We start from the raw sequence: 12,361 nt of genomic DNA, 5'->3' as shown, positions 1-12,361 counted from the left end.
AGAGCATGAGCAAGGAGAAGGTCAGAGGGAGAAGCAGACTCCCCATGGAGCTGGGAGCCTGATGCGGGACTCGATCCCGGGACTCCAGGATCATGACCTGAGCCGAAGGCAGTCGCTTAACCAACTGAGCCACCCAGGTGCCCCATTATCAACTTTTTATAGATGTGAATGTTGAGTCAAATCATTCACCCAATCTCAGATTGCTGTGTGGCATATCAAGAATTGGCAGATATTTCTGGCTTCAAAGCTTATAATAATATTTCTGGCTTCAAAGCTTATAATAATGGCAGTGCTTTGAGGCTAAGTAGAATTAGATGGCCTCAAATAAAAGTTTTGTGACAAACTGAGGCAAAGAAATGTCAGAGTTGGCTTTATAGTATCTGAATAGCAGCATTTGGGATGCCTCTGTTCAGGTAAAGTTCCGGCAGGTAGTGCCTCATGGCATCCAAGTGGGGAGTTGGTGGGTGGAATATCAGTATCTGGTTGTTTCTAGGTACTGAGATAAAGAAGTTTTAGGAATCCTAGTTGAAGGAGGTGCTGTGTCAGTTCCTTGTACATATTAGATACTCAAAAGTTTGTGATAAAATGAACTTGTATTTGAATAGGATCTAACAGCAGACCTATCCAGGTAGCATGTCTTTATTCAGGCATTTTATGTATATTATTTAATCTATAATTTTTATGAATATTATTATTCCTATTTTACATTGAAGAAGGAAGTCTTTAAGGCCTAACATGACTAGTATTTGGTAGTTCTGAGTAGTCTCTTGATCTGGTAGTATGAAGGTGATCTTTATACTATCTTACCTCATTTATTGATGTGACTTTTTCAAAATAACATTCATTCATTAACTATTTATTAAGTACGCATTATTTATCAGCATTCTATGCATTGGGCATGTATCTGTAAATAAGACAAGCAAAATTCCTTGTCCCTACTGAGCTTATATTGTACTGGAGTAACAGCCAATAACAAACATACATGAAATATATATTAGAAGTGCAAATGAGATATTACTTAGCCATCAGAAAGGATGGATACCTACCATTTACATTGACATGGATGGAACTGGAGGTATTATGCTACATGAAATAAGTCCATCAGAGAAAGAAAATTGTCATATGGTTTCACTCATATGTGGAATATAAGAAATAGTGCAGAGGATCATAGGGGAAGAGAAGGAAAACTGAGCAGAAATCAGAGAGGGAGACAAATCATGAGAGACTCCTGACTCTGGGAATCAAACTGAGGGTTGTGGAAAGGGAGGTGCGGGGGGGAATGGGGTAACTGGGTAATGGGCATTAAGGAGGGCACATCATGTGATGAGCACTGGGTGTTATAGCAACTAATGAATCACTGAACACTACATCAAAAACTATTGATGTACTATATGTTGGCTAATTGAGCTTAAGTTAAAAAAATAAATAAGGGGCATCTGAGTGGCTCAGTAGGTTAAATCTCTGCCTTCAGCTCAGGTCATGATCTCAGGGTCCTGGGATGAAGCCCTGCATTGGGCTCTCTGCTCAGCAGGGAGCCTGCTTCCCCCCCATCTCTCTCTGCCTGCCTCTCTGCCTACTTGTGATCTCTTTCTCTCTCTCTGTGTGTGTGTTAAATAAATAAATAAATAAAATCTTTTAAAAAATAAATAAATAAAAATAAAATAAGTTTAATTTAAAAAAGAAAGAAAAGAAGTGCAAATGTGGAAGAATAGAACAGGCAACTGCATAGGAAGTATCCAGGATGTAAGGAAGTATTGAAGTTTTACATTGGGTCATCAGGGAAGGTCTCATTGGGAAAGGAGACATTTGAGCAAAAACACGAAGTGACAGAAGGAAAAAGCTATCTGGAAATTAGATAAAAAAATAGTCCCAGTAGAGGCAATAGCATTCGCAAAGGCCCTAGGGCTGGAGCATGCCTGCTATATCCAACTGGCAACAAGGAAGTCACAGTGCCTGAAGTGGAGTGAGTGAGAGAGGAGGGTAGTAGAGGATAAGGTTATCCAGCTATCTGGAGATTAGATCATGTAGGTCCTTGTAGATCATAACATAGCTTTTGAACTGGGGAGCAATTGGATTTTGAGCAGAAGAGAGACATGATCTGACTTAACACTTTTAAAGTTCACTCTGTTGTATAGAGACAAGACTTTAGGAAAGCAGGGTCAGAGTCACCAAGCCCAGTTAAGAGGCTTTTGCAATGATCTCAGCAAAAGATGCCGAGTAATAGCAGTAGAGGTGATGACGAGTGGTTTTATTTTGAACATGTTTCTTTTTAAATGGAATGCCAATAAAACTTGCTGACAGATTGGATGTGGGATATGAGACTAAAAGAGGAATCAAGAATGACATCAAAGTTTTTACTCCGAGCAAATGGAAGGGTAATTACCATTACCCGATATTGGAAAGACTACAGGGGGACCAGGTTTGTATGTGTGGGGAGATTGATATCTGAACCTCAGATTTTAACACGTTAGGTTTAAGATGCTTCTCAGACATCTAAGTGCAGATGTGGGTTGCAGGAGATAACAGGGGTAGAGATATTAATTTACAAGTCATCAGCTTCTAGATGGTATTTCCTTCTAGTTTGTTACTTGTACTCTCCTTTAGCTCTTGAGCAAAGTGAATTGGTTGAATAAGCATTTGTTATTTTGGCTACGCAATCATGTAGTATTGTGGCTTGAGCATTTGTCAAAATTGTGTGTTCATGTACCATGGAAAATCCATTATAATACCAAGATTATCTGAGTCTTCCCAAGGGTTATCCCCTCCTATTTCATTGTAAATCTGCTCCTATCACAGGCATCTGCTATTGTGCCCATGGTTATCTTAATACATTTATTGGTTGTAAGTTCACATGTCATTGGTGTTTATCCATGTGCTGTACTTACAGGACCATATACCAGGGTTGTCTACTTTTGCAATGTGGCTTGGCTTCTTTATATCAACTTTAAAACTAGTATTAGTATTACATTCTGTTAATGCAGCATAGTTGTTTAAATGCCCATGACATCATATGATGTTCCTTTGCTGTAATTTTTAGCTTATTCATCACAGATGTATGTGCTATACTTCTTTGTTCATATGCTGTAGATAGCTATTTATTCCCTATTGGTCATCATTACTAAAGAGATACTAGTTCTTCATTGTGGCCACTTGTCTCTATATCTTATCTCTCTGCTCCAGGGAGAAATATTTTGAGCATGTTTGCCTACTCTTGGACCATGGCCTTCTGTTTCTGCATCATGGCAGTCTACTCCACTAGTATGCCTATCTGCTCCTAAACCATGTCACTCAATTCCTGATCATGGGTGCTATGGTACACACAGTGTGTGTTCACACATCATGGTTAAGGGCTGATATACCAATACCTCTTCACATACATCATGGTTGTCTAAGCATACTATAATTATTTATAGCTACATGAATATTTATCATGTTTGAAGGCCCTTTAAGTGTTATGGGTTTCAGTTTATGCATTATGGTCACTTGAAAATTCATCAAGCTTGTCAGAAGAACAATTTTAAGGGTCTTCTGTCCTACAGTCCTTGTTTGCACTTGTTTGATGGTCACCTGAGCATGTATCATGGTTATATGTTCATTTAATGCTAATACCTGCTAATGTGCCACATTTCTGTGTATATATACCAGGATTGGGGACTGTTTTGTATATATTTGCTAACTTGCTAAAGCTACCCATTCCAGTAGCATTTTTTAATTGAAAAAATTAATTGTGGTTAAAAAGCACATAAAAAATTTTAACCACTTTTCAATATGCAGTTTAGTAGTGTTAAGTATTCACACTGTTGTGCAACAGTCAAGTGGCATGCTTTTGATCATGCATAAATTAAAAAAGATTTTATTTATTTATTTGACACAGAGAGAAGTACAAGCAGGGGGAGTGGCAGGCAGAGGGAGAAGTAGGCTGTTGAACAGAAAGCGCAATGTGGGACTTGATCCCAGGACCCCGAGATCATGACCTGACCCAAAGGTAGACACTTAACCAATCAAGCCACCCAGGTGCCCCTTGATCATATGTAATGTCTTAAGTGTTTACCAAGGCTCTTCTGTCTTGTACAGTGATTATTAGGCTCATGTGCTATGGTTTTCTGACATATAGTGTGGTCAAATAGTTTTATACATAAATGTCTTCACATGTATTATAATAATGTTTGTTAACAAAATGTTATGGGGTGCCTAGGTGGCTCAGTCAGTTCAGCATCTGCCTTCATAGTGGTCATTTTAAATGATATGCTAGAAGAAGCAAAGCAGGAACTTGTAGTGGGAATCCTAAGCTTGGGTCCTTGCCTAAATGTCCAGACTCTGGGTATGAACAAAGTTGCCGTATTGTAAAATGCCTAGACAGCAACTCAAAGTAGATGTTTTCTCATCACAAAGATTCAAGAAGACAATTGAATATACGACTTAGTGGCTGCATTCTTGGGGATGGGATAAATTTAAAAAGACTTGTTCTTTATCTTCTTATCAACCATAATAGCTCTCCAGCATGTATCTGTATTACATATTAGTCCCTTACATAAACTTTCCTTGGGAAAAGAGTTTTAAAGCCTTTCATTCTCTCTGGAAGTTAAGTCACTGATAAGACTTAAAAAGAGTATGGTGTTCTGCAGAATTAGGTCTCCTTCTAGTGGTCAATGTCTCAGATTCAAAGAAGCCATGAGGTTCAGAGATAGCAAGAAAGTGCCACTTTATACTGCTTTCTTAACTCCATGTCTTAGGTTAACATACACCAGTCCAGAGTTCATAAAATAACCTTGCACATAGGCAACTCTAAATCATCTAACTCTATCATCAGTATAACTTGCTGACCTTTTAGGGTCTTCTGTACTGGGAAGATAGACTTGGATTTCTTATGTTATGGCCCCTAAATGGGGCTGACTTTACCCTCAAACATTTAAGGGGAAACATTTTCCTATTCTAGAGCCATGGTGTCTCATCACTCCGCATTTTCTCAGCCTGATTCAGAGGAAACAGTTCATCTACCCTAAGACCTTTGATCTTTTGGAAAATTGCTTAACTGTATTGAAATGAGAATTAATCCCACAAATGCTATAAAGAGAGTTCAGGTCTTAATATTCTAATATTTTCTACAATATTACACAGTTAACTATGATAAAGACATTTGTGAGAGCAAAGATCAAATGGGATTGGGGGAAAATAAAATGAAGACATAAGAGAGTATTTTAAATTCTTAGATTATGAATAAGTAACTAAAACTGAGAAGACAGGGAAAGAGATGAAAGTATAACCTAAGACTCTGAATTACTGATTTAGAGCTTTTTACTCTTTATTGGATGGGCTTTGGTATATTCAAGAAAGGAGTATGTGGGGAATGAATTTTGGTGGCATTGATGAACTGGGGAAAGGGGATTGTCACATTAATCATTTAATAACTGGATACTAGGAAAGTTAAATGGCTCTAATAGAATTGAATAAAACCTTTTTTTAAACCTTTTTTCTTTTTTTGTCTTCCACCCCTTCTCCTTCCTCTTTTCCCTGAACAGGGATCTCACAGGTCTCTCCAAGTTGGTGCCTAAGAAAATGATAGTCACACAAATGAGTCACTTCTACACAACCAGCCTTGGGTTTCTTTTCCTGATTAATATTTTTCCTGGAATAACTGGCCAGGGGGAATCAAGACGACAAGAACCTGGGGACTTTGTGAAGCAGGATATTGGCGGGTAAGAACCCTTACCTCCTAGAACAAAAGAAAACTCTGATAAATTCTTGCCTTAGACCAAAACTTTTTTTTTTTCCTAGAGGAACTTAGGTACTCTGGTCCCTGATACTTAGACATTTTATTTTATTTTATTTTATTTTATTTTGAGCTATATTTCAATTTATTTGTTTTTTTTTAATTTAAATTCAATTATGGAGGGCATGTGATGTGATGAGCACTGGGTCTTATATGCAACTAATGAATCATTGAACACTACACCAAAAACTAATGATATGGACTAATTGAATTTATATTGTATTTTTTAAAAAAATCATCAGCTCAGACTTACAAGGTAGAAAGAGATCTCAGGGGTCTTCTTGAGCAGCTCCTTAGCTCATGTTTAAATTCCCTCTGTAACATCTTAAAATCAATTCTTTCCAGCCATTTGTACTCATTTTTTTTTTCTGTCTTAGATCTCCAACTTGTCCCTTTTTATTGGCTCTGTCCTACTAGCATTTAAATGTGATCAAGAATCTCCCATGTTAAATTTAAAAATCTGCCCACCAAATAGTACCTTAAATCTTTCCTCCTCTTCACAGTCCTACTTCCTGAAAAAGCAGTTTTCTTTACTGTCTTTACTTACTCACCTCTCATCCATTTTTCCAGTAGTGCTGCCTGACTTTGAGCCTCATGACTCTAAAGCGATTTATACAACTAAGATAGCCAGTGTTGGCTCTGTTACTGAAATGAACACTTGTCTGTTCTTATATTACCCAACTTTTTAAAAATTTTTAGTAGCATGTAGTAACATTCAAAGTTGTTGATTTTTCTCTCCCTCAACTCCTTTTTTTATGAAATAAAACAATGCACACACATATAAACATGCATAAAATATAAATATGTGGTTTAAGAATAATTCTTTCTTTTATTTCAGAGACATCACAATTCCCTGTTTCTTAGATTAAGTTCTCTAAACAGGGCCCGAGACAAGAATCCAAAAGCAAATGATTTATAGAGAGTGCTCTCGGAGAAACTTGTAGGAAGCAAAGAAAGCAAGATAGGGAAGGGAAGAAAGTAAACAAAAGGTGTGATTTCATTTGAAGTGTAGCCTCCATTTGACCCCATGGGATTGAATGGCATTACAGATTTGGCCTCTTCCTAATCAGCCATTGCCTGTGGGCTAACTGGAGGAAGGCATAACCTCCCAGGCATTTTAAGGCAAGGTGGCTTTTTTCAGCCAATGTTAAAATACTCTGAAGTAGTAGAGGGACAGTTTCACTGGCCCAGGAAAAGAGATCTGGACGTAGTACCAGCAGTAAATACTACACCTGATTTTCTTCATACTTTTATGGCTGTGCTTAATATAGTATTTTCCATACTATTACACAGCTGTATGAAATGCCTTTGTGATATAAAGATCTTTTGTAATCTTTTTGGTAATATTTTCCTTTGTTCACTCATGTGTTGGTGTTTTCTTTGTTTTGTTCTAAGTGTTCTTACCATACAGACACTGAGTGATTTAATCTATCTCCATGACATCATAACCTTTTATATATACCAATGACTCTCATCTCAATTATCATTCCTAATTTCTCTTGAGTGTCGTTCCTCTATATTCAACATCTGTTGGACATGTCTACTTGGCTACCCATAAACTCCTTAATCTAAGTAAGTCCAAATTGGTTTTATCATCGCCATCTCCCTCCCTTACTCTTAACAACAACAAAACAACAAACATGATATGCTTGTCTTCCATTTTCCTTAGTCAATAACACCACTATACACCCCATTGCTCAAGCCAGACACTGGAATCATCTCTGCCAATTTTCTACTCTTTGATTTCTAGGTTGAACTTTTTTCCAAGGTATGTAATTACTACCTCCCAGATTTTTAGGATTCATCTACTTTCCCACAACTTTCCAGCTACTACCTTAGTTTAATCCAATATTGTCTTCCACTTTTACTATTACAGAAGTCTCTAGTTGGTCTTACTTTCTAAAGTCTTGCTCTCACCCAAACTAACCTCTGCTCTGTAGCCAATATTCCACAGTGTATGTTGAATCATAGCTATTCTAGATCATTTAATGGATTCCTATTTTCCCTAGACTAAAGCCCAAATTCCTTAAATGATTTTATCCAATCCAATGTAACCCAGCCTCTACCCATCTTGGCAGCCTTATTTATTAGTCCTCCTGTCCCCAAACTTTGTGTTCCTCAGCTGTATGAAACTTCATTTAATTTTAAAACCCCATCTCATTCAGAGAATATTATTAATAGAAATGATCCTCTTAAGCCTTGAAATATTTAAGTATTACACAGGATATTTTATTATTTGGTGGTGGCTTTTGTCTTATTGTTTTACACTTGGCTGCTACCCGATATTCTTGAAAGTATTAGGGCTTGTTCCTAATTATTTTTGCAGGGTTATCTTAATATACTCTTTACATCTATCAGAAATTTCAAAAGTAATTTCTGAGGCTGAAGGCTACAGAACTGTACTAATATGTCCTTAGAAACATAGACAATGAGGCCCTTTTTGTTCTTTACTCCAGTCTGAAAAAACAGGCTAGTTCTGTTTTATTAATTTCTTATGTATTGGATTTCATTGGGTTATGACAGATGTTCTAAATAAGATGGAAATGCTAAATAAATGAACTTTATTTTTTCAAGTCCTAAATCCTGTTAAATTTTAACTCTGAGAATACGGTTCTTTAAGAATTTATTGCAACTTTTCTTATAATCTTAAATAAAAATTTTGAACACAACAGTCCCTGTTCTTTGTAGCTTTATGATCATCATAAAGAACATTCATTATGTTAATTCTATATTTATATTTTTGTGTGTGTGTCTCCATGCTCAGTGTTAGTTGCAGTCTCTCCTGTTTACACTGGTTTGTTTAGATCCTCCTGGTGCTTAGAAAATCAGATAGCCAAATCTTTTAGTGATTATATTAAAGAGGACTTCAAGAGATCCTCCTTGAAAAAACCAAAGTAGTGCTAGATTTAATATAAGGGAATTCGAAACTTTTTTGAAGGGTTACCTTCAAATTAGATTAATGTCTAATTTACCTGACATGAGAATCGCTACCCCAGCTTTCTTTTGAGGCCCACTGGCATGAAAGATGCTTCTCCATCCCTTCACTTCAGTCTGGATGTATCTTTATGTTCCAAATGGATCTCCTGTAGACAGCATATGGACGGGTCCTGTTGTTTTATCCAACCTGCAACCCTGTGTCATTTTATGGGATTGTTTAGGCCATTCACATTGAAAGTAATTATTGAAAGATACGTTTTTACTGACATCATGTTGCCTGTGAAGTCCTTGTTTCTATAGATTGTCTCCATAATTTTCTGTTCTATTTCACTCTTGGGTTCTTTCTTCTTTTATAGAACCCCCCCCCCTTAATATTTCTCGTAGTGCCAACTTGGTGGTCACATACTCTTTTAAACCTTGCCAGTCTTGGAAGCTCTTTATCTCTCCATCCATTTTGAATGTCAACCTTGCTGGATAAAGTGTTCTTGCTGCATGTTCTTCTCACTTAGTGCCCTGAATATGTCTCGCCAGCCCTTTGGAAGGGTGAGACTACTAAAACCCTGGATCTAAATATTAGGGTTGGCACTGTATTTGTATTTGTTAGAAATAAAAACCAAGGGATGTCTGGGTGTATCAGTCATTAAGTGTCTGCCTTTAGCTCAGGTCATGAACCCAGGGTCCTGGGATCGAGCCCCATATTGGGCTCCCTGTTCAGTGGGAAGACTGCTTCTCCTTCTTCCACTCCCCCTGTTGTGTTCCCTCTCTCCCCTTGTCTTTCTCTGTCAAATAAATAAAATATTTTTTCCCTTTTCTCTCATTTTAAAATTTTTTTACACTTTTATTTATTTTTATTTTTTCAGTGTTCCAAGATTCATTGCTTATGCACCACACTCAGTGCTCCATGCAATATATGCCCTCTCCAATATCCACCACCAGGCTAACCCATCCCCCTACCCCCATCCCTTCCAAAACCCTCAGCTTGTTTCTGAGTCTAGTGTCCCATGCTTTAAAAAAAAGAATAAAACAATTCAACTTAAAACTATGTGGTATATGCTGGTAGTTCTGATACTTAGCAGAGCTGCTTCTTTTTGTCTGCTTGTTTTTATACTTTCTTAATGATGTTCTTTTGTGTTGAAAAAATTCATTTGCATATAACACCCAGTGCTCCATGCAATCCATGCCTTCCTTAATACCCTTCACCAGGCTCACCCATCACCCGCAAACCCCTCCCTTCTAAAACCTTAAGTTTGTTTCCTAGAGTCCATAGTCTCTCATGGTTTGTCTCCCACTCTGATTTCTTCCCCTTCATTTTTCCCTTCTCCTAATACCCTCCATGCTATTCCTTATGTTTCACAAATAAGTGAAACCATATAATAATTCACTTTGTTTGACTTATTTCACTTAGCATAATCTTCTCCTAGTCCCATCCATGTTGATGCAAAAGTTGGGTATTCATCCTTTCTGATGGCTGAGTTATATTCCATTGTGTATATGGACCACATCTTTATCCATTGGTCTGTTGAAGGGTATCTTGACTCTTTCCACACTTCTGCTATAGTGGACATTGCTGCTATGAACATTGGGGTGCATATTGGGGTACATATGGCCCTTCTTTTCACTATATCTGTATCTTTGGGGCAAATACCCAGTAGTGCAATTGCTGGGTCATAAGGTAGATCTATTTTTATTTTTTTGAGGAACCTCCACACTGTTTTCTGAAGTGGCTGCACCAATTTACATTCCCACCAACAGTGTAAGAGGGTTCCCTTTTCTCTACAACTTCTCCAACAAGTTGTTTCTTGCCTTGTTGATTTTTGCCATTCTAACTGATATAAGGTGGTATCTCAGTGTGGTTTTGATTTTAATTTCCCTGATGGCTAATGATGATGAACAGTTTTTCATGTGTCTGTTAGTCATTTGTATGTCTTCTTTGGAGAAGCGTCTTCTCATGTCTTCTGACCATTTTTTGACTTGATTACATGTTTTTTGGATGCTGAGTTTAAGAAGTTCTTTATAGATCTTAGATATCAGCCCTTTGTCTGTAGTTTCATTTGCAAACCTCTTTGTTTTGTTGACTGTTTCCTTTGCTGTCCAAAATCTTTTTATCTTGATGAAGTCCTGAAAGTTCATTTTCACTTTTGTTTTCCTTACCTTTGGAGACGTGTCTTGAAAGAAGTTGCTGTGGCTGATATTGAAGAGGTTACTGCTTATGTTCTCCTCTAGGATTTTGATGGATTCTTGTCTCCCACTGAGGTCTTTCATGTCTTTTGAGTTTACCTTTGTATATAGTGTAAAAAAAATGGTTCAGTTTCATTCTTCTGCATGTGGCTGTCCAATTTTCCCAGAATCATTTATTGAAGAGACTTTTTTCCATCAGATATTTTTTCCTGCTTTGTCAAAGATTAGTTGGCTGTAGGGTTGAAAGTCCATATATGGACTCTCTATTCTGTTCCACTGGTCTATGTGTCTGTTTTTGTGCCAGTACCGTGCAGTCTTGTTGGTCATAGCTTTGTAATATAGCTTGAAATCAGGTAACATGATGCTCCCAACTTTGTTTTGCTTTTTCAACATTTCCTTGATGATTTGGGGTCTTTTCTGGTTCCATACAAATTTTAGGACTGTTTGTTCCAGCATTTTGAAAAATGCCATTGGCATTTTGATTGGGATGGCATTGAAAGTATCAATTGCTCTAGGCAGCATAGACATTTTAACAATGTTTATTCTTCCACTACATCAAAAACTAATGATGTACTATATAGTGACTAACATAATACAATAAGAAAAAATAAAGTAAAAAAATAAAACAATAAAAAAAGAAAATTCCATTTGCCACATTATCTTATCCACTTTTTTTCAAGTTTTTATTTAAATTCCAGTTAGTTAACATACAGTGTAATAATAGTTTCAAGTGTAGAATTTAGTGGTTCATAACTTACAAAGAACACCCACTGCTCATCACAAGTGTCCTCCTTAATCCCCATCACTTATTTAACCCATACCCACCAACCTCCTTTCCAGTAACCATCAATGTGTTCTCTATAGTTAAGAATCTGTTTTATGGTTTGCCTCTCTCTTTTTCTCTCCTATGTTCATCTGTTTTGTTTCTTATAAATTCCACATATGAGTGAAATTATATGGTACTTGTTTTTCTCTCACTGATTTATTTCATTTTACATAATATACTCTAGCTCCACGTACATCTTCACAAATGACAAGATTTCGTTCTTTTTTTAAAATTCTTTTTTATTTTTTTATAAACATATAATGTATTTTTAGCCCCAGGGGTACAGGTTTGTGAATCGCCAGGTTTACACACTTCACAGCACTCACCATAGCACATACCCTCCCCAATGTCCATAACCCCACCACCCTCTACTGACCCCCCCTCCACCCAGCAACCCTCAGTTTTGTGAGATTAAGAGTCTGATGGTTTGTCTCCCTCCTGATCCCATCTCATTTCGTTTATTCTTTTCCTACCCCCCAAACCCCCTACATTGCATCTCCACTTCCTTATATCAGGAAGATCACATGATAGTTGTCTTATTCCAATTGACTTATTTCGCTAAGCATAATAGCCTCTAGTTCCATCCACAGTGTCACAAATGGTAAGATTTCATTTCTTTTGATGGCTGCATAGTATACCATTGTATATAT

At 37.1% G+C, this 12,361-nt stretch overlaps 1 protein-coding gene across 1 annotated transcript in view; it reads left to right on the top strand.

Moving 5' to 3' along the window:
- Window positions 1-12,361, top strand: part of LOC111139171 (gamma-aminobutyric acid type A receptor alpha3 subunit) — a 369,241-nt gene that overhangs the window by 103,417 nt on the left and 253,463 nt on the right. The window contains exon 2 of the mRNA XM_022491349.1: window positions 5,520-5,696. Coding sequence (XP_022347057.1) covers window positions 5,557-5,696 — 140 coding nt within the window. The 5' untranslated portion in view covers window positions 5,520-5,556. The remainder of the gene's footprint in view (window positions 1-5,519; window positions 5,697-12,361) is intronic.

Source organism: Enhydra lutris, unplaced genomic scaffold (assembly GCF_002288905.1).
Source record: "Enhydra lutris kenyoni isolate GAN:26980312 unplaced genomic scaffold, ASM228890v2 scaffoldscaffold96, whole genome shotgun sequence".
NCBI lineage: Eukaryota > Metazoa > Chordata > Mammalia > Carnivora > Mustelidae > Enhydra > Enhydra lutris.
This window is presented reverse-complemented; position numbering and strand designations above follow the sequence as displayed.